Source organism: Phalacrocorax carbo, chromosome 1, assembly GCF_963921805.1.
Source record: "Phalacrocorax carbo chromosome 1, bPhaCar2.1, whole genome shotgun sequence".
Taxonomy (NCBI): domain Eukaryota; kingdom Metazoa; phylum Chordata; class Aves; order Suliformes; family Phalacrocoracidae; genus Phalacrocorax; species Phalacrocorax carbo.
Window position 1 is genome coordinate 217,866,964 of NC_087513.1, and position 23,411 is coordinate 217,890,374.

The 23,411-nt window shown below is 45.5% G+C and overlaps 1 protein-coding gene across 4 annotated transcripts in view; it reads right to left on the reverse strand.

Moving 5' to 3' along the window:
- NUP98 (nucleoporin 98 and 96 precursor) overlaps positions 1-23,411 on the reverse strand; it is a 40,722-nt gene that overhangs the window by 14,560 nt on the left and 2,751 nt on the right. For 3 of the 4 annotated variants that reach the window (XR_010371262.1, XM_064441629.1, XM_064441630.1), the window contains exons 2-20: positions 21,986-22,089; positions 21,097-21,198; positions 20,713-20,892; positions 19,872-20,011; positions 18,682-18,789; positions 17,864-18,047; positions 16,086-16,249; positions 15,187-15,324; positions 14,449-14,587; positions 12,618-12,710; positions 12,116-12,256; positions 9,506-9,639; positions 7,730-7,917; positions 6,410-6,526; positions 5,046-5,350; positions 3,796-3,909; positions 2,961-3,099; positions 2,498-2,675; positions 2,005-2,169 (exon numbers count right to left, since the gene is read on the reverse strand). Coding sequence is in view for 3 of the 4 variants with exons in the window: in XM_064441629.1 (XP_064297699.1) it covers positions 2,005-2,169; positions 2,498-2,675; positions 2,961-3,099; positions 3,796-3,909; positions 5,046-5,350; positions 6,410-6,526; positions 7,730-7,917; positions 9,506-9,639; positions 12,116-12,256; positions 12,618-12,710; positions 14,449-14,587; positions 15,187-15,324; positions 16,086-16,249; positions 17,864-18,047; positions 18,682-18,789; positions 19,872-20,011; positions 20,713-20,892; positions 21,097-21,198; positions 21,986-22,058 (2,802 nt within the window). In the remaining variant the exon portion in view is untranslated. The remainder of the gene's footprint in view (positions 1-2,004; positions 2,170-2,497; positions 2,676-2,960; positions 3,100-3,795; positions 3,910-5,045; positions 5,351-6,409; positions 6,527-7,729; positions 7,918-9,505; positions 9,640-12,115; positions 12,257-12,617; positions 12,711-14,448; positions 14,588-15,186; positions 15,325-16,085; positions 16,250-17,863; positions 18,048-18,681; positions 18,790-19,871; positions 20,012-20,712; positions 20,893-21,096; positions 21,199-21,985; positions 22,090-23,411) is intronic. The other variant, XM_064441631.1, reaches the window with a different exon arrangement.

Sequence of the window (23,411 nt, forward strand, 5' to 3'; positions counted from 1 at the left end):
AAAGCTCAGCTCCAGTCCCTGCTAACCTGAACAAGAAGCAAGAAGGGAAACTGAAGGGTGGCACACGCAGGCAAGTCTGTTAAGACAGCCATGTGTTCGTCTCGAACAGCAAATACTTAAGGAACTGACCGAGAGCAGGATGAACTAGCAGGTTTTATTAGCCACTGAGCCAGGAGGAGTGCTAAAGCAGCAGCTGTACGCTACTCTGGGATCCGCCCAAGCCAGGATCCACAGAAGAGGTGGCAGCTCACCTAATCTGCCACTGCAATATCACGTTCTGCTCAAGGAGCAGACTGCGCTCTTACAGGCTTTCTGTTTGCACGGCGATCAGGACTCCGACCGCTGCGATCCTGAAACGCACCAGCGCTGGCTGTGCTGGAAGGCACCTTGGGGAACTGCTGCCACCAGACCTTATGTTCTGGGCTCCTCTACCCTGCGTGGAGACCTAAAGCAGCACAGACGGAATGGCTCATGCATTTCTACAGACATTACAACTAGACCACAGTCTATTAAAAGCAATTCCCACTTGAATTAACGTTTTCCTACCACAACAGTAAATAAATTGTTCTTTTGCACAAGCAATGGTAAGTGTGATTTGTTGTATCTCCTGACACGATGAACAGACCCTTGTCCAGAAGCGCTCTAAGTTACCCAAAGCCAGCGGCCAATCAAGAGAAATGCTGCTAGGATGTCTCATGGTTCAAAAGGGCTAGACCCAGTACAAGAGAAAAAACCAAAACCTCAAAGAAAAAAGGTGTTCGACCTATTTGACAGTACTGCCTCTTAAGCTGTTTTTCACCTTCAGAGGTACAGAAATAAAGCCCTCCTCCTCTGCCTCCCCACGACGACACACCACGAACAGTGGCCACGTGCACGTGATCCATGCCTCAGTGAGCTCAAGCCTGGAGGCCGCCTTTCACTGCGGTCTCACACTACTAAGGGTAAAACAGAAAGGCTGCTACTGCGCGGCAACAAAAGCCTCCCAGCAGCTCCCGTCCAGCTGCCAACTACCCTCTGCTCAGCCTTCCTGCACACCCGAACTGCTGAAGCCTTACTTACACGAGGAGGCAACTGAGAACCTAGTTTTGGGGGAAGAAAAAACAAAATCTGCTCTCTGCACTTGCTTTCTGTTTAACGAGTTACTTCAAGAAGCTACAGGTAGCTCATGAACATTTACCATTAACACCTGGCACGAAGAGTATATTCTACCCCACCAATGGCAGGATGCATTCCAAATAGGCTGGTTTTTCACCCACAATGGAGCAGCTCCTAATTTAGCTTCACAATATCCATACTAATCACATTTGGAAAATGCAAGTGTATCAGCTGCAATTACGCTAGCCTTTAAACCCACATAAAAGGATTTTTTAAAAAATTAAGTTAATGTTAGACCACAAGGGTTTACCAAGGAACTGGATAAAATGCTACCTTCCCTATTTAAGTCAGGCATACCACAGAGGATGTTTTACAAAGCTTTAGAAGCAGTCACATCCAACCCAAATACAGTTAAAAATCCGGCATATAACCAGCCTTAAAAAATTAATTTTTAATAAAAATAGAGCACATTCTTAAAATATAAAGCATACAGTCTTGCATACTAAATGATGGTCAAGTCAAAATAATGCACAAGTTCATTCTCAAGGCAGGCAGCACGAGGCGTTATAATTATATAGCATATATCCAATATTCACAAAAACAAGTTGTCTTCCATAAGTGGTGCAAATACGCCAAACTCAATCTAGACCAGAATTTAAATAGGAAACAAGGGTTTAAAGCCTTCCCACCCCACACATCCTCGGTATGAAACATCAAGTATCTTCACAAGAAAGAACATGCAAACACTCAGCAAGAGGTCAGAAGAGCTACTGAGTTTGTGCAAGTTTGTGTAAGGTTTTGCTCTTCAGTTTCCAGGCTACTTGTTACTTCAACAACCCCTCCCTCGGCACCAGCTATTCTTCAAATTTCATTGTATGAATTCCCTTTTAGTCACTGTCCTCCTTCTACCTGAGCTGGAGGCGTCGGCTTGCCGTTTAGGGTCATTTGCTGAGGCGGCAGATGCCCTGGGGGTGGCACAGGGGTAGTTTTTAACTTCTTTGTGTCCACTTTTGAAGGATGCTCTTCCTCTTCCTCATCTGAATCTTGCAAGCCGTACTTGGAAAAGTGTGCCACCTGTGTAATGAGAATGGTAACTATATCACACCTTGGAAGAAACATTTCAGGCACCTATTTCCAGAAGGCCTGAACGATGAGCTGGCAGAACTGTCTGCCTTACACAGCAGTTCAGCTTTCGTACAGACCCAGACCACCTGCTGCATGCAGGTCTTCGGCCGTTCGCAGAAGTTGTGATCGGTTTGGGCAGGACAGTTTGCGCTACAGCTGAAGGACTGTTTACAGAAGTTTGGAAAAGGTTTTGAATGATAAGTTCTAAGGAGATTCTAGAGTCAGGCTACTTTTAATATTCTTGTAAGTCACTTCACAACTAGAACAAAAATGTTACCTTGAACACCCAGGATCCAGTCTCTGGGCGGTATTCCTTGAATCGAGCGCCCTGCTTCCGGGATACAGACTCCAGTCTACCTTCGTAATTCATCTCTGCCAGTCGTTCAGGGCTTTTTATCAGGCAACGAGATGTTTTGTCTGTAGGCCAGACTCCATCTAAGGTAACTTCAGCTCGTCTGTTAAAGACAGAGACACGTGTAAGAGACCTACAAGGTTCTGAGGCAAAGCTACTACAGTACACACAGAGGAGCCAAGAACAGAACGTGTGAGCCCAAACCAGCTTTTAAACCCTATTTCTGGTTCAGAAACTTGTAGGTATCTAGTAACTGCACAATGCTGCAATCTGAATGCACCCCTCAGACTTCGAGTTCTTGGTAGCTGCTGGTAAACACAGAACGTTGCCAATATAAAACCGATCCCTACAAGCCCCTGCTCCCACAGAGTACATATTTTAAAATTACCTATTTAAACCTTCACCAATGGGTGGCTTTCTTTCATCGTCAGGGTAGACAATAACTTCTTTTCTACGGATATGTACGATGTCATCCAGATTTAAGTTGGTTAGGTTTACTTCTCCTTCAAAGTAAATTGATCCATAACCTGTGAAACCAACCAAAACATCACAATTTGTCCATGAAGCATCACACACCGGTGAGCCTACGTTCCTGCGGTACCGCCCCTTTCCCCACCATACCAGCTGGCTCTCTCCCACCGCCAGACCAACGTGACTCCTCCTTCCCCATGTGAAAATGCTGGCGATGTGTTCCCAAATTTTTGTAGCCACTTCTTCTGCACAGAAAGCTTTTTGCCATCACTTGGCTATTCATATTGCCAACACCAATACTAAGCGTGCCCTTACGGCATATTTAGATTAAGTGTTCTAAAAACCAGTATACACTATACGATTTTTTTCTTTTTTAAATGAAAGCAGTAAAGAATACAGTCTGGGCTGAAGGCTCTTCACTAGAGCTCAGTCACCGCCAGTGTAGGCAGCAACAATGATCAGTGTTGCATCAATGCTCCAGCAAGCCTGGATTTTACAACCTTTCCCTTCAAGGACGGTGTCTTAAAAGCTACAGGCGCTTTTGTTCTTTTCCTTCTCAAGCTTCGCAAGTCACCCTGTAACACAGGTTGCTTGTGCTACCAGTCTGAAAGATTACAAGCCTTTGATGCAGGTTGTTCAGATGCAAGGGCACTGTTCTTGCTCCTACCGAGGGCATGGAACTCAGGTTCAGGTTTCATTTTAAACAGTGGCTGGTTCAACTTCAAGGAACTAGAAGAGCTGTGCAGGCTTACCTTTGCGGCCTATGGTGAAGTCTGTCACGATACATTCATTTCTGTCATTGGTAAATCTCGCGAGCTCCTCCATGGATGGGATGGTGTAATAGCCAGCTCTTGTTAGAACAATTCCTGCAACAGAAAACTCGCTGAGAACAGGGTTGACAGCAAGCTCCCAACTTCAGCATTCCCAGAGTTTCATTCCATTTCTTTTGCAAGCCTGGACAACTGAACGTCCCAAACGAACTGAGAATCAGCGCAACAAAAGCGTCCAGAGAAATCAAAATGCCTTATTTCCACAGCCTTCATAGCACATTTAAGACAACTGCTACGCCAGATTCTTCCAGCCTAGCCACCTGTCAGATCAGTAGATGTGTAGGTAAAAGGAAGAATGGCAACACCTACAGCAACGCTTGACAGAAACACTCTCCCAGCTTTAATACCTGGGGGCCTCAGGCACCTGCTGACCAAGATGCAGCATCTTTTACATTTAACAGTCTCCATTGCTTTTTCGTTTATTATTTTGTCTAGTAATCTTTAAAAATACACAAAAGCTTTTTCCATCTACAACTTCTCATCACCGGGGCTTCTGAAGACATTTCTTTTGAATGCATCACCTGCTAGTTTCATTAGATGCCACATTGATTGGATCTTTCCCTCTTTACCTCTCCAGATCACTCACGAGTTTAAAAAAAAACCCTAACACACCCCTCCATCTCTTCACCAGCTACCAAGTCTTAGTTAAGGGAACGGCACTCAAGACTTTAATAGCATTTTCACTTCTCTCTTTTCCAGTTTTACTACTCTCAATGCTGGTCTCAGGGTTTACTGAAAACACACGCACGATGGGTCCATAGAGACAGAGCCACGTTTGACGGCCCGTCCCTTTCCTGGCCAACCCTACAATGCAGTCTGCCTGTTGGTAACTGCCCAGCATTAGAATTTTAACTCTAAGATTTTGCTCCTGAACGACAGTCAACTCAGTCTGTTACTGCAGAACAATTACAGATTGGGTCCTCCTCCTCCCTCTCAGGCATCTCGCCGCCTCACTCCAATATAAAACTGGGTGATGAAATTTAATTGCTCATTGCCTCAGCAGAAATAATTTCTGCATTAGATAAGAGACTGAAAAGCAAGATCTGTATTCTGAAGAGAAGAGAGAAAAGAGAAAAAGCTGAGGGTCTAAAACAGCGGAAGAGCGCGTTAGGGAAGCGTGCGTGAAGCGCTGTCAGGAGCGACACACCTACTGCCCCCACGCACGGTCTAACCTGCGGGATGCAGATGATGCACGGTTTCAGGCTCCTCTTCGCGCTCATCCTGGAGGGAATCGTCATGAAACGAGGCATCTTCACTGCTCCCTTCCAGACCATTCCGCAAGGCCACCCGCATATTCAGAGCCACAATGGTGTCATCCACACTGTTCTGGTGTTTGTGCGCAGTGTTCTCTGGGGTCTGTGGGATGGGCTTGGCAATGGGGTTAGTGTAAAACCTAGTCACTTCATGATGATCCTCCTCCTCATCTCTCTCACCATCTTGTCTGTGGTTTTCATCAGGAGGTACCGACAAAAAAAATCTGAAGAAATGAGGAATAAAGTTGAATTATTTAGTTCTAAAGGATTTGTATCAACATTAAAATTCTGGTGTCTTTTATATAAAAAAAGGAAACAGAACCACCACATGAACTGCCGAGTCAGCAGACTGAGGGAAATCATTATTCCCCATCACTCTGCCCTTGTGAGACAACCTCTGCCATTCTGTACCTCCTCTGGGGCTCCCGCTACAAGAAAGAGCGATAAGACCATGAGAGGGGTACCACAATGGTTGTGGGACCAAAGCACGTGCCCCGTGAGGAGGCTTGCAAGGCGGGGTGCAATAGCAGCCTTCCAACACCAAAGATGAGATTCAGGCTCTCTGCAGATACACAGGGCAGAAGGACGAGAAATGACAGTCAAGTTAAAGCCTCTGCCCCATTCCGAACTGCCTAGGTCAGGACTAAGGTGATCGGAAACAAGTTTCCACGCTCCCATAATCAGTTCTTACTTCTAGTAGCTTTAAATAAAATCAAAAAGTTGAGCTGGTCAGGAATTTTTCCAGCCTCTGATGAAAACAAGGGTTCATCTGAAATACGGTCACAGAATTTTAGAGGAAGCAGGTATTCAGGCTTTTGTGGGAGGGAAGAGAGGGTCTTACGAGATTCCTTGTTTTAATATGTAGAAAATACATTTTTATTGTGAGGCATTTGGGTCAGTGGAGCTTCCTGCAACTCCCACATTACTGAGGAGGACTAAGCAGAAGGAGAAGTTCTTCTCACCTCCGGGTCAGGTTTATCACCTCCCTCAGAAAATGGCCTAGTATCCCACTACAGGGAATGAAGAGAGACATTCCAGAAAATAAGTCATTCCTCTCTGAACTCCCGATTTTGGGTGGAATTAATTGGTATGTGACCACACAGGAAGAACAAGTGGTTAGTTTAAGAGGAAATGAATCTCACAACAGGCCAACTTGCTGCAACAAGCGGCTAAGACAACATCCCCCAAAATAACTACCTGTTTTATTAATAATAATTTAGAGACAGGCATAACCAGTTTGCATTTCTCGTAAGCATTAACACCTGCATGACGAATCAACCTACCGATCTCCATTCTCTGGGTACTCTGATGGAGAAGCCAGGTCTTCGTTTTCACGATTGACAGGTGAGAAGAGATTGCTACTGCTGAGATTCTTCAAAACCAGCTTTTTGATGCTCTTCCTGAAAAAAAAGAACCACCAAAGAGAGATTTGCATATATCCACTGCATAAATATATGTTTCATGCTTAATTCCTGTGTTCCAGGGACCAGGAACGAGCTGTACAAGACCTGTTCCCACGCTCAGGACATGTCTTCTGTAACAGGCCTGCGGTAGCTGAGATACTAAAACTCCTTTAGCAATTCCATTCAAGGCTTTGGTTTGTGAGCGAGTGTAAAAATCACAAGTCATTGAGAGCTTCAAAACCCGAGTTCAGTAAACCACAGTATTCTCTGTTTTACAAAACTGGGCTTTCCCAGTGGAAGCACAGAACGTCTGGCCCACAGATGCAGGTGGTTCTTCACTACAGGGTCACTTCAGGAGCAGATCAATGGCCAGGCTAGGGTTCACTGCCTGCAACCTGAATATCTCTGAGCATCTATGCCAATTACACTCATAGAGGTCTAAGCCCCCCTTTGTTCTGATCTTTTGTTAATTTGGCATTTTTCAATATGACACTGAGTAATTCTATACTCTGCTCTCTCCCTGGAAAGTGAACAGGTGGTTCAGGTTAAATTAGACAAACCAAGTTCACAAAAATTACGACACTTAAAAACCCTGTGCTTAGGGGGACTTTCAACGACCAATGCATCTTTCTCCAAAGTTTTTTGTTAGTTGTTAACTAAACTCCAAAGCTTTCCAAACCCCCTTTCAATTTGCCACTGATGCTCTTCAAGACTGAGCCCAAAAGCTTCAGTAGGGTGGATCCACAGCACCATTATTAATTCCTCACAGAAACATCTGTGTATCTGAAACAGAACCAGTGCCAAGCTATGAAAATGTCAGAAAGCTGTCTTCACACCGACTGCATTAGCAAACCTAATGACACTTGCATTTCTGAAGCGGGAAGTGTTACACTGCACAAGCTTTCCTTGTAACGTTGCGGACTTTATAGGAGCTTTGCTCCAGTCATGGGATGACCTCATGTTAAGGCTTATCTGGCCTTAACAGTTTAAGCTGAACATTTTTCATTTTTCCCTCCTCCACAGAAATCAGCTCTATTCAAGTCTTACAGAAAATTTGTTATTACAATCCATATTTGAACCAGGTCACAAAACAGTCATGAAATTTAGGACACTATACAGATTTACTGAATCTGATCAGAAGATTCTTGCACCACCTCCTCCCTCCAACACACACACACACAAAAAAACCAAACAACTAACTTTGGCATGAATGCACCATTGGATAGGGATGGCTCGTCATCGTCAAGACCGTCAAAGAGATGAGATTTAGCAGAGCCAGCCGACTGCAAAGCCTTTGGTCGCACTCTGGTCGCGGGACGCGGAGTCAGTTTGTAGTGGGTGGGTGTCGTTAAGGCCTTCTGAGCTGCTGGGTTAGTTGGTTTCAGCCTCTGAAACAAAAAGATGTCGAACTGGAATTTTCATACCACTTGCTGTAAGGGTCTGTGGACAGTGAGAGTGCCTGCTGCCGTTAAGGCTGCCTGCTCAAGGACCTCAAGCAAAGTCATAAGTAAAGGGGGAAGTAATAAACAAAACCAGAGACACAGAGGTGGCTGACGACAGGTAACAGAAACAACGCTAAGACCAGAAGTCTCCAGTCACTCACTGATGGGCCACTAAGAAACTACAGGCATAGCTTCGGGGAGGGACAACAGGAGCTCCAGCCCAGGCTGAGTGAATCTGGGGACAGCTACTGCAGTCAGACCGGGGTGTGGGCACCCTGTGGTGCCAGGGGAAGCCCCGGTGCCTGGAGCAGGCGAGAGAGCCTCTGCTCCAGCCCCTGGGATGGGACCAGTGTGTCCCCCAAGCATAGCTACTGCAGGGGCACCAAGGTGAACGAAAGTCTCAGCGCTGTCCACTGGAACAAGACCAGAGCTCGCTGGCCCCGGTGCCTGGGTGACAGCTGCTGGCAGTGGCGGACAGGAGAAGCGCCTGCATCGTCCCCAAACCTCATGTGTGTGGGGGTGTGCATGGGTAACTCACTGGCAAGCTTCAGGCTGGACTAGCCTGCAAGTAGGAGGCCTGGATGTTGGAGAGGCAGAGGGCTTGGGCTGATACTGAGGGGTCCATGAAATGAGCATGTCAGTGCATGCATCTTTTTGCAGCAAGCATCAAGCAGTACTAGCCTGCTCTGCGGAGCAGGGAAGGGGGCTCAAGACCTGGGCATGGCTATCGGATAGACAGAGGGGCCACACTAATGCTGCAGGGATCCACAAATGCGAAGGGGAGTCTAGAGAGTGTGAGTATGCATGCCTTCACCGGGGAACTTCAACCCCTACTAGCCAAAGAGAAGGAAGGGGACTTTGCTGTGTAAGCTTAGGTTTTATGGGAGTCCTGGCAGGACTGCTGAGCCCTGCTGAGGGCCGTGCCTTCGCTGCAGCTGCGCAGCCAGCTAGCCAGCTGTGCTGGTGCACCCTGCACACGTGCATCTGGGACACGTGCTCAGCCCCACAACTGACTGTGCCTGCAAATGGGAAAGCAACAGCCACATCCATCAGCCTGGGAGGAGACCCCCGGCGTCTCTGGGCGTACTGCGCTGGAGGAATCCCCAGCACCTGGAATTTGCTGGGGTCAGCAGCTTTTATAACATCCCTTAACACAAAGCTGGAAAAGTATTTGTTTTGGGTTTTTTAAACAAATCAACAGGGCAAAGACTGTCACAAGCAAAACTCAAGGTAAACACTAAAAATACACCAAGCATAGACAATTACCCATCTTTGTTTTCAACTAGCAGCAGCGAGCTTAACAAGACCTCCAAAGCCAAGGCTCTGATGCCTTCAAAAGCAGTAAACAAAGCCACAGTATAAGCAGTTTGCATCCTGGAGAGCATAAAAAGCCACTGCACCAGCATGAGTATACAGATGGCAACTAACTTTGCTGCTCACTGCATACTTAAGTGTTTGGTGCTAACTATCTTCACAAATTGAAGTAATTTCAAATCTTACCCAGAAAGCGAGTTTAATGTTTATAAGCACTTACCTCTTCTTTCTTCTTGGGGTCTGACATGGGGTTTCTGAAGAGCGGAGAATCTCCAAAGGGTGAATAAGTCAAGCTATTGAGATGCTGCTGAAGGACTGCTTGCTGGGCAGCCGATGCATTTGGGTCTGTCAGTGCTATAAAAAACAGTTATTTAGCATTTAACAGTTTTACTAATACAACCAACGTAGGTAGGAGAGACATCCTGCTGCTCAGAGGATCTCCTCATAGGCATTCAAATTTCCAAACAAGCTTCAGCATTTCTTTCCCTGCCTCTTCAGTCACCATTGCTGCAGCAGTCTGAAGGAAGAAATCAGATTCTATTCCTTCATTAGAATTTGCAACCACACCGTGAAAAGCCAAGGGCATGGAGAGCTACACATCAGCAGAATGAGCCTGGCCAGCCAAAACCTTTAACTAATATATTTGACTTCTGAAGCATCTTTTAAGGAAGGAAAAAATCTGTGATGCAAAGTTTTGATATTCTTGCTACAGTCATCAAGCTTAAAGGTCTAGAATCCTCTCTGCAACAATGGAATCTTAATTTTGCCTCTCCATATTCTAGCATCTAATTGTAACTCCCATTAAAATATTTAAGTGTTGACACTATCAAGCATTTTGAACAACCTAAAGCAGCTTAATTCTAATTCCAAGAAAACCAAACTGAATCTGTGATTTCCCAAGAACAAAACCAGTCAGAAACAACAGCCTGCTGTCAGACAAAGTCTGCAAGGATGTTAAGAGGGGAGTTTGAGACAACTGGTTCTTCCCAGATCAAAAGCTGGTTTAACTGAGCGGACGTTTACCAGTGAAACCCTTCCATGCTGCCCTGCTGCAGGCGTTGCCTACAAAAGAGAATACTTGGATCATCTGTAGGGTTACATCAAGGGAGGTCCAAGCGTAAGAAATAGAGAACTATGATGGAAGCAAGACAAATATGTAAAATCTGAGTGCAACGCACTGAGAGTATTTCACCATGATGAGCACACAGCTCCCCTCAACTACATTCTGCCTGTCGTAACTAGTATATGAAGCGACTTTGGGGGGTGCTCACAGGGTCACAGAACAGTGCAGTTGGAGGCACCTCTGAAGGTCACCTTTTTCCCTGCTCCAGCAGGGCCACCTGTGCCAGTGCTTTGTCAACCTCATAGCAAAAACATGTTTCCCAATGTTCAGAGGGACCCTCCTGTGCTGCAGCGTGTGCCCAGGGGCTCTGCTCCTGGCACTGGGCCCCACTGGGAAAAGCCTGGCTCCGGCCACCCGGCACCCTCCCTGCAGGTGTTGATGTAGGTGGACGAGATGCCCGAGCCCTCGCCGCTCCAGGCTGAGCAGCCCAGCTCTCTCAGGCTTTCCTCGTAGTACATGCTCCAGCATCTTTGTGGCCCTTCACTGGACTCTCCCCAGTATGTCCACATGTCTCATACTGGAGAGCCCAGCACCAGACCCAGCACTCTGGGTGGAGCCTCACCAGCGCTGAGCAGAGGGTAAGGATCGCCTCCCAGAGCAGCCCAGGACGCCTTTGCCTCAAGGGCACTGTTGGCTTATGGTGAACCCAGTGCCCACCAGGCCACCCTAGCCCCCTCTGCCAGGCTGCCTTCCAGCCAGGTTGGCTTGTTCCTCCCCAGGGGCAAGGCTTTGCAACTCTTCGTGAGGCTCCTGCCACCCTCCCAGGTCCACCTGGCTGGCAGCACGACCCTCAGGTGAATCAGCCATCCCTGCTCTTCCCTTTGTCACCTAAACACTTATTGTTGCCTTTGACATCCCTGGCCAGATTCAGTTCCCGTTGGGCTGTGCTTTTCCTAAACCCATCCCGCACGCTCAGATAACGACTCCGTGTTCTTCCCAGCCTGCCTGTCCCTGCTTCCACCTCCTGTACGCTTCCCTTCCGCATTTGAGCCTTGCCAGGAGCTCCTCATTCATCCACACAGGCCTTCCACCATTTTGCCTGGCTTCCTGCGCGTGGGGATGGATGCCTCCAGAGCTTGGAGATGATCCCTCAATATCAACCAGCTTTCTTAGGCCTGTCTTCCCACAAAGCAGGGTGTGCCATGTGTGTCATTGACCCCCCACACCAAGTTTAAAATAACTTTCCTGAAATCATAGCCTCAGGTATGTACGCCATTTGTTTTAAGTGCTCAAATCTGCCATAGAGGGTGAACACTGCTGGAAGCCATAGACATTTTGACTTACAAAGTGGCATGCAAGTGCCTGAAGGTAGCGCCCCACACCTGCTAATTAAGTCCCTCTAGCTCTCCTACTTGAGGTTACTGAAGAACCTAACTCTACATTTCCCTCAGTTTTTTGTAAGCTCCTACTGTTGCTGCCCCAAATTCAGGGATGGGAAATATGTTAGTGATCTTGAAGACAAAGCTCTGAAATAACTGCAATTATTAGTAAATACCTGAATTACTTTAAAATACATATATCCATAATTAGCACCAAAAAAAATATCCTTAACACAGTCTCCACCACCACCAGGAACAGAAGTGGCCTCTATTAGGTGCTCAAACATTTCTTCCCTCCGAAGCATTTGGGTGGGATGTACTCCTAGGTTTGGGCACATCTGAAACAAGGCGGGAAGCAGCAATTAAGCTTGGGTTAATGTACACTCACCTACAGCAGGCTGAGGGGCCCCAAAGCCCAGAGTAGCTGTCGATGTATTGAATCCTGGTGCTCCAAATGCTCCTGTTCCTAGTGTTCCACCAAGTTTAGGCTGGGTGTTTCCAAATAGAGAAGTCTGTCCTGCTCCAAGAGCTGTGGCAGGAGAAACGACTGCTGTTTACTACAAGACTGTGACAAAGTTACACGCCAATTTATCCCAAAGAATCGATTATTTATTAAATTGCAAGAAACATTCAACATTGGCCATTGATGCTCCAGACACTCAAGACTCATTGATCAGACCAGAGGCTTCGAACACAGAGGACGCCACCAGTTTTCTGAGCCATTATCCACCACTGTAAGCAATGCTGCCCATAGTTTCCCACCAGTTACTTGGCACCGTGTTAGCAAGCTACACTTGGTTCTGATCTGAGACTGAGATTCATGGCTTTACTGGCCATGTTTGGGGACTATGCTTAGGCTGACATGAGATAACCTTGTAAACTGTTTTTACCTGTTCCAAATCCTGTTCCAAGCCCAGTTCCCAGAGTCCCAGTTGCAGGCTTATTTCCAAACAAACTATTTCCAGCAGTGTTGGCACCAAAACCTTGAAGAACAGAAGCAATAGCTCGTCAATCTAACACTGATATGAAATTAAAAGCGGATATTTAAACAAATAAGCATCACTGGCTCAAAGACAGCCCTACCACAGTAAAAGTCAGATTTCACAGACGATTTCCAACAACGCAAGTTAAACTGACAAGCAGCAAGAAGGGACTCCAATGGCAAAAAAAAAATGTATCTGAGTTATGAACATAATACTGAAAACACCAGTACAGAAAAATCCTGTTTTGCCTTCTTGAGCTTTTCAATCTTTTATAAACTTTGAAGTTTTACTGAAAGCCACAATGGACATGATGATGCTGTATCTGGCAACAGAATAAAACGTATTAAGTTTTTTCAACTGCCTGGAGGGAACAAATCCCATTTTATACTGTTTATACCACACACGCACTTCTCTGATTCTTACTGACAAAGCAGGCAACAACCCAGACTCGTACAAGCACACAGTTCAAAGACACATCTCTGACTGTAACTAAGTACAACCCAGACCCAACATTAGACAGGTTAGTTCTTAAACAGAGGATTGTGAAACCCTCCTATGGTTCGTTAGTTTGCAAAGACAGAACTGAGCTACAAAACTGCAGTCAGGACCAACCTCAGAAACACCTTAGAACCAAACTCCATTCTTCCTATAAACTGTACCACTGCAAGTAATGCAGGGAAATGTAAAACACATACACAGCCAGTATTGCTCACCACTAAACAGTGTCAACACACAAACTAATGCGGCTATGAAGATGCTGCAGAACAGCAGAACAAGGGACCTGGAAGCAACTTTCACAAATACTGTGACAGTCTGCCCAAGGCTGGTCACCACAACGAAACTGTGCTTGTCAAGGTGCTGCCCCGGCAGTCTGAGGCCTTGGCAATTTCCTCCCTCTGTCTTGTTCTGGCAGGCTGGTATGGCAGACTAGCTGCATTTTAGACTTCATTGCTGATATTAAAATAATAATAAGAAGAAGAAGAAGAAGAGATGTCAGGATCGAAACCTGCTCTTGCTCACTTTCAGGAACACAGTTTTGTTGCTCTGAGAGTCAAGAAACGGAACCGAAACAGATTTCGACATGAGTCCCATGAAGCAAGCCTGCCATTTACTCGAACCATCACCACATGTTTCTCCTGCTTGATCACAGGCTTGCTCAACACCAATTCTCTAGCACTAATATCAGAGACCAGCATTAACAGAAGACCCAGTTCTTCAGGACTTTGATCCTTCACACCATGAAAGACAGTTAAACAGTAGCAGTTAAACTGGAACTGTTTCATTCCACCCTCACTCCAGGACAAGATTTCCTTACCCCTGCTACCAAGCTACAGATATCACTGTTTTTACCGTATTTCCCTCAGTACTCCTTTGCAACCACAGTGGATTTACAATCTCTTAAACCTCTAAGTTGTACGAATCCTTTGATTTCAAGACTTTGCAACTACAGGTTACACCTTCTCTTAAGCACTCATTAAAGAGTGCTTAACTGTCTCAAGTTAGATACTTAAGATAGTTAGATCCTTAACTATCTACCTTCCTGAGACAGGGAGTACCACCGAGAGGAAAGGTACACAACAGCAGCCAAGATGTTGCCCTGCAGCAACACGCATCAGAAGCACGGCTTACCTGAGAATTTTAACAATCAATCATTTAGCATGCGAGATTCAGCAGCCAGGTGTGTGGTATATGCAGTATAGTTTTAAGTGACTGAAATCCCACTTTTTTTTATATGTACCAAAATTGGAAGTGTTTGTATTGGTTCCTAAAGTCAGGGTTGGTTTGTTACCAAAGAGCCCGCCGCCAGTGGTTGTACCAAACGAGGGAGCACTGGTCGTGGTGGTTCCAAATCCAGCAGGCTTGTTACCAAACAGGGTCTGAAAGGAAGAAAACATGAATTTGGAAACCTGACAGACTGATACGGAAAGAGCTGCATCAGTGTTTCGCTGCAGGCCAGAAAGCAGAAGTAACGCCAAGCCCTACTTCGACCACACAACCCAGGTTCCCAACAGCGACACGTTATTTGCAAGCCACACGCACTAGTGCACAGCAAGCACCATCTGGAAACAAGTTTTTTCTCTCCATTAACACCAAAACGAATCAATATAAAGAATCAGGTTAACTGCAGTTAAGTCATCCTCACAATTTAGGCGCCTGTGTTTTCAACAGGACGCTGAGGCACCCCTCGCAATACATAGGCAGTGAGACGTTAAGGCCCTCTTGCTGTCTTTTCTCACTCAACACATCGTTTGTTAAAGAATGTACCTCTGCAACACTAGCTCTGTTACACACACTTATACAGTATCCTTCGGTTTACACAAAACCACACTGTTTTTGCATCTCGGGCATCTTAACTCTCAAGACAACACTACTTTCATGGAGGTCACCACCCAGGAACAGGACTCTAAGCTGTTTGGGTTTATTGTCTTTTTATTTTATTATTTTTATTTTTTTTATTATTAAGGCACAGACATACCGAACCGCCAACACCAAATCCCGTGTTAGTTTGTCCAAAGAGACCAGTTCCAGTTCCAAATCCAGTACCAGCATTTGTGTTGGCAGCTGTTCCAAAAAGGCCTCCGGGCTGCGAGGGCTGGGTTACCCCGAAGAGACCCTATGAATGGGAACTAGGTTAAGATAACGCTGCAAGGCTTTTCCAAGTCTAGCACTGATGGTAACAGAACCAACAGAGTCAGTTAATTAAACGATAAATCACCCCTTTTCCTGGGGGAAGATGATGGCTGAAAAGCATTTCAGAGCTTTAGTTATTCTCCAGGAAATTAGACATAAAAAGGAAGTTGAAAAAAAAAGGATTTACGCTCCAAGCTTAAAAGGGTATCAGAACTTCCTCATCACTTTGAGTGAAGGAGAAGGAAAAGAAACATTTCAGTGTCTGCTGGGAGAAGTCACAATATATTCAGAAAGAATACAGTATATTTGGAGCCAAAGCCCCTAGCTGCGCAACAGGTTACAGCTATGTAGCATCCTTCTATCAGAAAAGCCTCTGAACTCTGCTCGTTGCCCACCAGAAAGTAAAGAACTGCGAATGAATTCCCACAGGACGTTGGTAACGGGATTACAGTATCTGTTTGAACACAATCAGAAATACCTGAATTGATAGAGCACACTGCTTAATGGGAATGGGAAAAGTTCTTTGTAAAATCTGGATTGCTGTCCAGTTATCATGAGTGAAAAATTTTGACTGGCAGGAAGATGCCGTCTCATACGGCAGCGTTCAAAGCTGTGCATCCTACGTTTATGAAGCTATACTACAATTTGAGGAAGATCAGAAGCACTATATCGCAGCCTCCTCTGTCTGTCTGGAGTAGCTATACCACAACTTAAGTCTTTAAGGGTTCAGAAAATTCATCTTACCATTGTGTTCGTGTTCGGCTGCCCTAGAGTGCTGGTATTGCCAAGAGAAAAGCCGGTGTTCTGCGTTGTCGTGGCTTGACCAAATGGTTTGTTAAACAGACTTGTGGTTTGAGACGGCTGACCAAAAAGACCCCCTGTGGTTCCTGTCCCAAAGCCAGTCATACCTACGACATATGAGCACATTGGTTAAAAACCCCTCAAGTATTTATCCAACCCCACTACATTTCCACACTAACACAGAGGGAGAAAAATAGGCTTCAGTTCAATGGAACAGCAAATCAACCCGTGTCATCCATATAGCATGGCATCTGCATTCGGATGGAAGTAGTTCATATTACGTATTTCACCAGGTTCTCCTTGTCCTCAAGTCAGCGTGAGCGTAACACCCAAGAACACCAGCAGACAGAACACTCAGGAATACCCCACAGACAGATCTGACCACAGAGATACCAGCTTTAAGATGGTGTATTTGTCCTCCAGTGTAAGAACCGTACCACGAGCGCCTGGAACGAGCTCACTGGGCAAGAGGTGGGCAGGCAGCCAGCGAGCACCCTGCCCACCGGTTCTGTGCTACAACCCACACAACCACCACTGCAGAAACTTCTACCCGAGTTTCAAACACCTGCTCCCTTTTTCTCCCCAAAAAGAAAAGGGCTGTTTACATGTGATGTGGTAAAAACAGTATCCGCATAAGCAAAAGCTTTTGCTCCTTCTCACAACTGCCCTTGCGACCCCTGCAGAACCAGGGGCTTCAAAGCTGACTGCACGAGAAATACACGAAGCCCGAAGCCCAGCAAGGCTGCCAGGCTGGCGGCCCCTGTATTTTAGTGAACCGTACCTTCACGAGGTGCAGAGGAACATGGCCCCTGTGTGCTGATCTTTCTCAAGGACAGCAGCTCAGCTCAACCCGCACAGGCCTCAAGCAAGCCCACAGAATAAGCCCAGCAGTGCCTGCCATGAAGGACAGACAATCCTAACCCAAGGCAGCAGAGCCTATCTCACAGCAGATAATCGCTTCTATTTCTACAGACCATAGGATTTTGATCTTTGTTTCCACTCCAATTCCACAAATACAAGTACCTACTTACATTTAGGTTTGCAGCAGAAACTAATAAAAATAGAACTTGTGTTTGAACTTTTCAGCACTATTTGTTTTTATGCTAAATCCAGAAAGGTCCACTAACCGGTTAGCCCGACTGACCCGCAACTACCAGGCACGCAAGCATTTCTGTGAATTAGTTACTTCATACTGGCTTTTACTTTTTGACCAAGAATGCCAAAATGGACAGCGTGAAACCAGGGTGGCACATCCTAACCCTGCTCTACAGTGGGGAGAAGCTCCTGGCAACATCTAGTTCGGCTACTATAAATTAACTTGTCCACTGCCAGGGAATTCACGTTCACTCATTAGCAGAAGTAGAATCTTGACCTCACCAGGAACCATCTGATGCCGTCACCCTACCCAGCATTAGCAATATCCTGGCGGTTTTACTTCAAATCGCTCCACTTGCCCACATGAACTAGCTGACTTTCTTGTAAAGCCAGGTGCTCTCATCAATTGTTTTCCAGAAAAACTTGGGGGGTGCCAACCCTGAAGAGTAAGTAAATGGATATTTCCACGGCAAAGAACCTGATTATTGAATGCTGCTGATACGACTAGTAAAATTCTGAGCTCACATCAGTGCCTCCTCATCTTTTTTGATTACAGAATTTTAAATAGCTTAACAGAACATTTGCACATCCAGGCGCAGTGATGACACCGGACAGGCAGTACTTACTGGTTCCAAAAGCAGTTTTATTCTGTCCGTATGAAAAGCCCGTGTTAGTAGTGGAAGAGCCAAAAAGTCCCGTGGCTGTACTTGATGTAGCAGTAGAAGAACCAAACAAGCCTGCAGCTGCTCCGGCTCCTACAGGATTGGAGGGCCCTTTCCTATTTGCCTGGTAGTCTTCTAAACGGAGTTCCTAATAAAGGAAAATCCAGTTCTCTTTACACATTCTTTTTATGCAGGATAAGGTTGGAACAGTGTCATTAGCATGCTCACACAGCGTTCAGGCCTACGCCAAGATGAAGGTATCAAGAAAAGCTATAACACCTGTATTTTAAAAGAGGACACCATAAACAGGACCTAAACTTAGATTCATGTTTGGGCTTCAGTTTTACTTCCCAGAACTTTTTCAGATCTTTTGAGTAGAAGACCTGTTTCGCAGTGTCAAATCAGTCAACTTGAATGGAAAGGCTTCAGGTTAAATCCTCAGGAACACTTGTTTATACTGAACAAGTTTTGTCCGAGATTCTGCCACTACCTGAAGCAGCACAGGATTGCTCCCAACAGGATCTCTCGCCCTTCTGGCATATGGCGAGATGGAATTTCAGCTCTTCAGAGGTTTAAGTTTAAGCGTTTAAAAGCAGACGCAATTAATACCGCGACACATTAAGTGTTTTACTTGAGGATACCTCTCTTCCGTGAGTGATGCAGATACTGAAGGTTGTACTCATATTAATGAGCACGGAAGACACTTATTACAGTCAGAAAAAGCTCTACAAACCCAACACTAGTGAAGAGCCAAACAAGAGTCTGAACACTCATTGACTGACCTCTAGAGATTTGCTTTCATACTCTTTCATAGCAGTGATGCACTGGTGCTTGGTGTTGATGTTGGTGCTAACTCCAGATTTTACCATGGTATCTGTACCAGTTGGTGGCTGCAAGAGAAGTGTAAGAAGTTTAAAATCCAGACAGACTCCCATTAATTCAGTTAGTACTCTCTCAGCAGATGTTGTTAAAACCTAAATTTAGCACAGGACCTGAGTTAAATACCCTAAAGAGCAGTGTATTACTGCTATCTGTACACCTGCGGCCTCACCCAGTGACGAGGCACGCTCGGTAGCGGAATTTACCAAGCAACACTCAAAGCGACACAGTGCAATGCATTTTTCAGCTTCACTTTCAGAGCAGTTTACCCAAACCTGTGACACACATCCTCTAGCTATCCATGGATTTCATTATCCCCCATTTTTTTAATCGCACTGTGAAAGTACACATCAACACCACTCAGACTGCTCAAGCTGATCATCACTGTTCTGTCTCCATCCAGAAACAACAAAGAAAGCCTCAGTCTGTTCAGCCTAGAGATGAAGAGGGCCGAGATTTGCATGAGCGAAAATTCAGGAGGAAGAATGCCTCTCCCCAGCAGCTGTCAGTTACCGCACTTCCATGACAGCTGCCTTTCCAAGCCACCCTCCATTTTCAACTGCCACAGAACTTCCAAGACGTTATTCCACCCTCTCTTAAAGGGAACTCATCCAGAAGGTGCAGGGGGTCAGGCTTCACATTTCAGTTTGCGTTTGGAAAGCCACGCTGACTTGCAGAACTGCATTCATTTTGAGCCATTTAACCCTTGTTGCTGTTAGCGTTTAGCACCGACCACCCTCAATTCAGTGGCACTTCCCACCTTCCCGAGAGGCTTAATTTTAAGAGCTGGTTCACCTCTTCAGCTTTAACACAGCTGTAAACGTAGCAAGTCTAGACAGGGCTTTACTCCACAGTGTTTGGGAAGTTTGTGAAATTAATAATAAAAAGCCTGGTTCTTTGGAGTGAATTACACCCCCTATTCCCACTGCAACAGTTCCACTGAAGGGGATGTTTTCAAATCATCTCGAACACTGCGTACTTGCATATGAACTACTTGCTTCTGAATTTCAGCTCAGTGGCTAAGACAGTAACAGCAAAATGTAACGCTTCCTACAATAAACAGGCTTGATTAAGAAGGAAAAGCAGAACTTACGTTAAACTTAATAGTCGTGCCAGTTGGAGCTGCAGTAAAACTAGTTGGGCCAAAAAGAGAGCCAGATGTACTCCCAAAGGGATTGGAAGTAGTGTTAGTGGTTCCAAAGAGACCTCCGCTGCTGGTACTGGTTCCAAAGTCTTAAAAAAAAAAAATAATTAAGATAAGTACTACAAGAAACCTGAATTTTAAAACTTAAACCCAAATATTTTATTCAAATTACAAAATAGCTTTGAAATGGAAGAAACCACTAGGAAAAAAAATGACAGCAGTGCTGGAAACCTCTAGTCTGCGAATGTGATGTCCTGCAGCAGATGTCTGCCCCTAACCCACCACCCTAAATAACCACAGCAGCCAGTTTTGTTCTACTCCTGACAATGCTAAGAAAATTACATGTATAAAGGGAATCAGTGAGGTTTCATTTCTCTTCTCAGAAGGGTCTGCAAGCAGTTGCTTCTGCTTCAGGGAATCACAGTAGGGTTTAAGAGGCATTTCAAGCATTCTAGTACCAGAAGCAAAACCAACGATAACTGCTCTATGGCAGCAGAATAAAAACCTAAAAAACCAGCAGCACCAGACGATATTTAAGAACAGAAAATGCCAGCTGACCAACTTATTTGAAAACTCATGGCTAGAATTGCAGCTACAGATTTTGCAGCTTATCAGGCTCACTCTTGGCTACTGGGGAGCACAACAATGTCACTGTATCCTTCAGGGAGAAAAAAACCCACCAGAACCCCACATTAACCGCGCTTGTGGCAGACCCCCATGTACATCCAGTGTTCTGTGCTCTTCAAAGAATATAAGCAACGCTCAAGAGAGATGCAGCGGTTTTACTCACTTCCAAACCCAGCTGGCTTATTCTGCGCAAAGGCATTATTCTGGGATGAGAAGAGGCCTCCGCCGGTGCTGGTAGTTCCAAACAGGCTATTTGATGTCCCAGTTGACGTTCCAAACCCAAAGCCGGTGCTTGTGGAGGAGGTGGCTGGCTGATTAAATGTAGTCGAACCAAATAATCCTCCTGAAGACAGAAACAGACTTAATCACCAGCAATTATCAGTTCCTTGGGGGTTTTTTGTGGTTTTTTTTTTTGAATTATTTTTTTGTTGTTGCTTCTGTTGATGGTTCATCAGGGGTTTTATCTCCTTCCCTTTTTCTCCCTGCCCCACCTTTTTTAACAACCACCTGCTTTCAGGACTGCACTCCACTACGGCTGTAACAATACCTGGTTTTGTCTGTGTACTCCCAAAGAGGCTTCCGGTATTATTGTTCGACCCGAAGGCTGACGTTCCAAACGCTCCTCCACTTGTCGTGCCAAAGCCAGCATCTGAAAATCAGCATTACAGTTTAGGTGAAACCATATTCAAAACACACGTACTAGAAACTAAACATTGTCACTGCCTTTTTAACCTTCCAAAAGAAGTTCGGGCACGTCACATCAGTGTCTGGGATGTGTGAAGTGGTACAATTAATACTTCTGCACAGTTCTCGAAGCAAAAGGCTATAGACTATATTGGAGTCAGGCACTTCTATAGACTGTGACAATGCTCCTCTACAAGGCCTCTGCCCCTTTTTATGGCACCTGGAAGTTGCTCTTCTCATACCTTGAGTTTAGGAGCAATATAAACAGAATTACCGTGTTTTCTTCCTAACAAACAGGGCACACATACCAGTTTATCGTCTGCTTTAAGGGCTAAAAGCTCACTCTCTGTGGTATTTACAATGTGTATCTCCAGAAGACACTCCTCACATTCCAGGCTTTTCCCCTCCAAGTCTTCCTAACAAATCCAGTCCTGACTGAAAGAATTTCTGGCCCCCCCACCCCTCTGGCAAGGTGGTCTTCATCCAAGCACTTGAGTCTCCGCTCCTTTTATAAAAGGAAAGTTCAGGGCCTGTATGTGGAATCCTGGTATCTACCCAAATTAAAAGGTCAGTTAGCAGAGAAGCCTCAGGCTCCCTAACCCGATTCACCGCAAAGGGAGTGAGCTGGACAGCCTAGCGTCGCTCCAGTTCCATCGCACACAGAATCGCCGCCTCTGCCTGATCCTCTAAGCGGCACCTCCAGGAGAGAAATACCTGCAGTGCTGACAAGTCAGCCTAGATGCATTACTTACTTTGTCCAAAAGTTGAAGTTGTCCCAAAGCCAGTGCTGCCTCCAAATGGAGTTCCAAAGGATTTGTTAAACATTTTCAGGATGTATCAGGTTTTTCCCTTAAACCTGCGAAGAAGAATTCAGCTTTTATTTACAGCTTAGCTTGAAAAGCCATTTTTCATCTTCCTCATTCTTGAGGTAAGCCACCTGAATACTTATGTCATAAAATACATGACAACATGTTTAAGTCACACTAAGCAATTTAAAACGCAGTCAGAACCCTGAAAGGCACAAGAACACTAATACTTTAGTGACATCACAAGCTGCCTTCCACTCTTAATTATGGCAAGATTTTCTGTATGTCTTACGGACTGAAACACTAATGAAACCACTCCCCCCGACCCACGTGTTCTCAACAACATCCTCCAGAACATCTAACACTAATGGCGCTTCCCACATCTATTCCTACCACTTTTGGTCCACACCAGGCAACACAAACTCGATTTTGCGCAGCCGTCTCAGCTCCTGAACGCTTTGCCGAGAACATACACGGGATTTGCGCCGCGCTACGGCTGCTTCTGCGACACTCCCAGGGTTTTCCACGATTGATTTTCTGTTAAACCCTATTTGCCAGTCTACTTCAAACGCAACAAGTGGAAACGCACTGAACGAGAATTACAGGAAAACCCCTCCCATCTGCTTCCCATTTATCGCTCACCGGATTTGTACCAGGATTTTCTTAACTTTCTAGAAGTTGTTGGTTTTCAATACTCATTCAGGGGAGTTTTATCCCGTTTAGGCAGGGCCCTGTTCACCCTCACAACACCCGTGGGTTTTATTTACAGGTACATTTAGTAACTGTAACTCACTCCAATCTCTTCTTCGAGTACAAACACAACATTACAGTTTTTCAACAAAACCAACGAAGCTAAAATAAAAATCACAAGAGCGCCTCAGCCCTGCTCCAGTCAGGGAAACTTGTACTCTTTTTCTGTGTCGGGGCTAACAGCTGTCAGCTCCACTGCTGAAAATGATGATATTATCTGGGTGGGAAAAAAAAAAAATTCCACTGTTGGCAGCACTAGCTAATCCACAGCAGCGCGGAACTAATAAGTTTAAAAACTGAGACTCAGCCCATACCAAGCATATTTACAAAGCGTGACTTACCATCACATTCAGGTAACACTGCTCTATGTAACGACACACTAACTTTTAGCATTCCGGCATCTCTTTAAACTCCCTTTACACCTTCCAGGAGGCTCAACATCCAGCACAGCAATAAACTCCTACCAAATATTCTCCACATGGACACCAACAATTTAGGTAAAACCCAAACCCTACGCGTGTACCTCCGCCCAGTTCTGACAGCCTCTCTATAGCTCCCCAATTCCAACTCCTTTCACATCCTTCTCCCCAAGAGGAAGCACGCACCCCACAGCGCTCAGTGG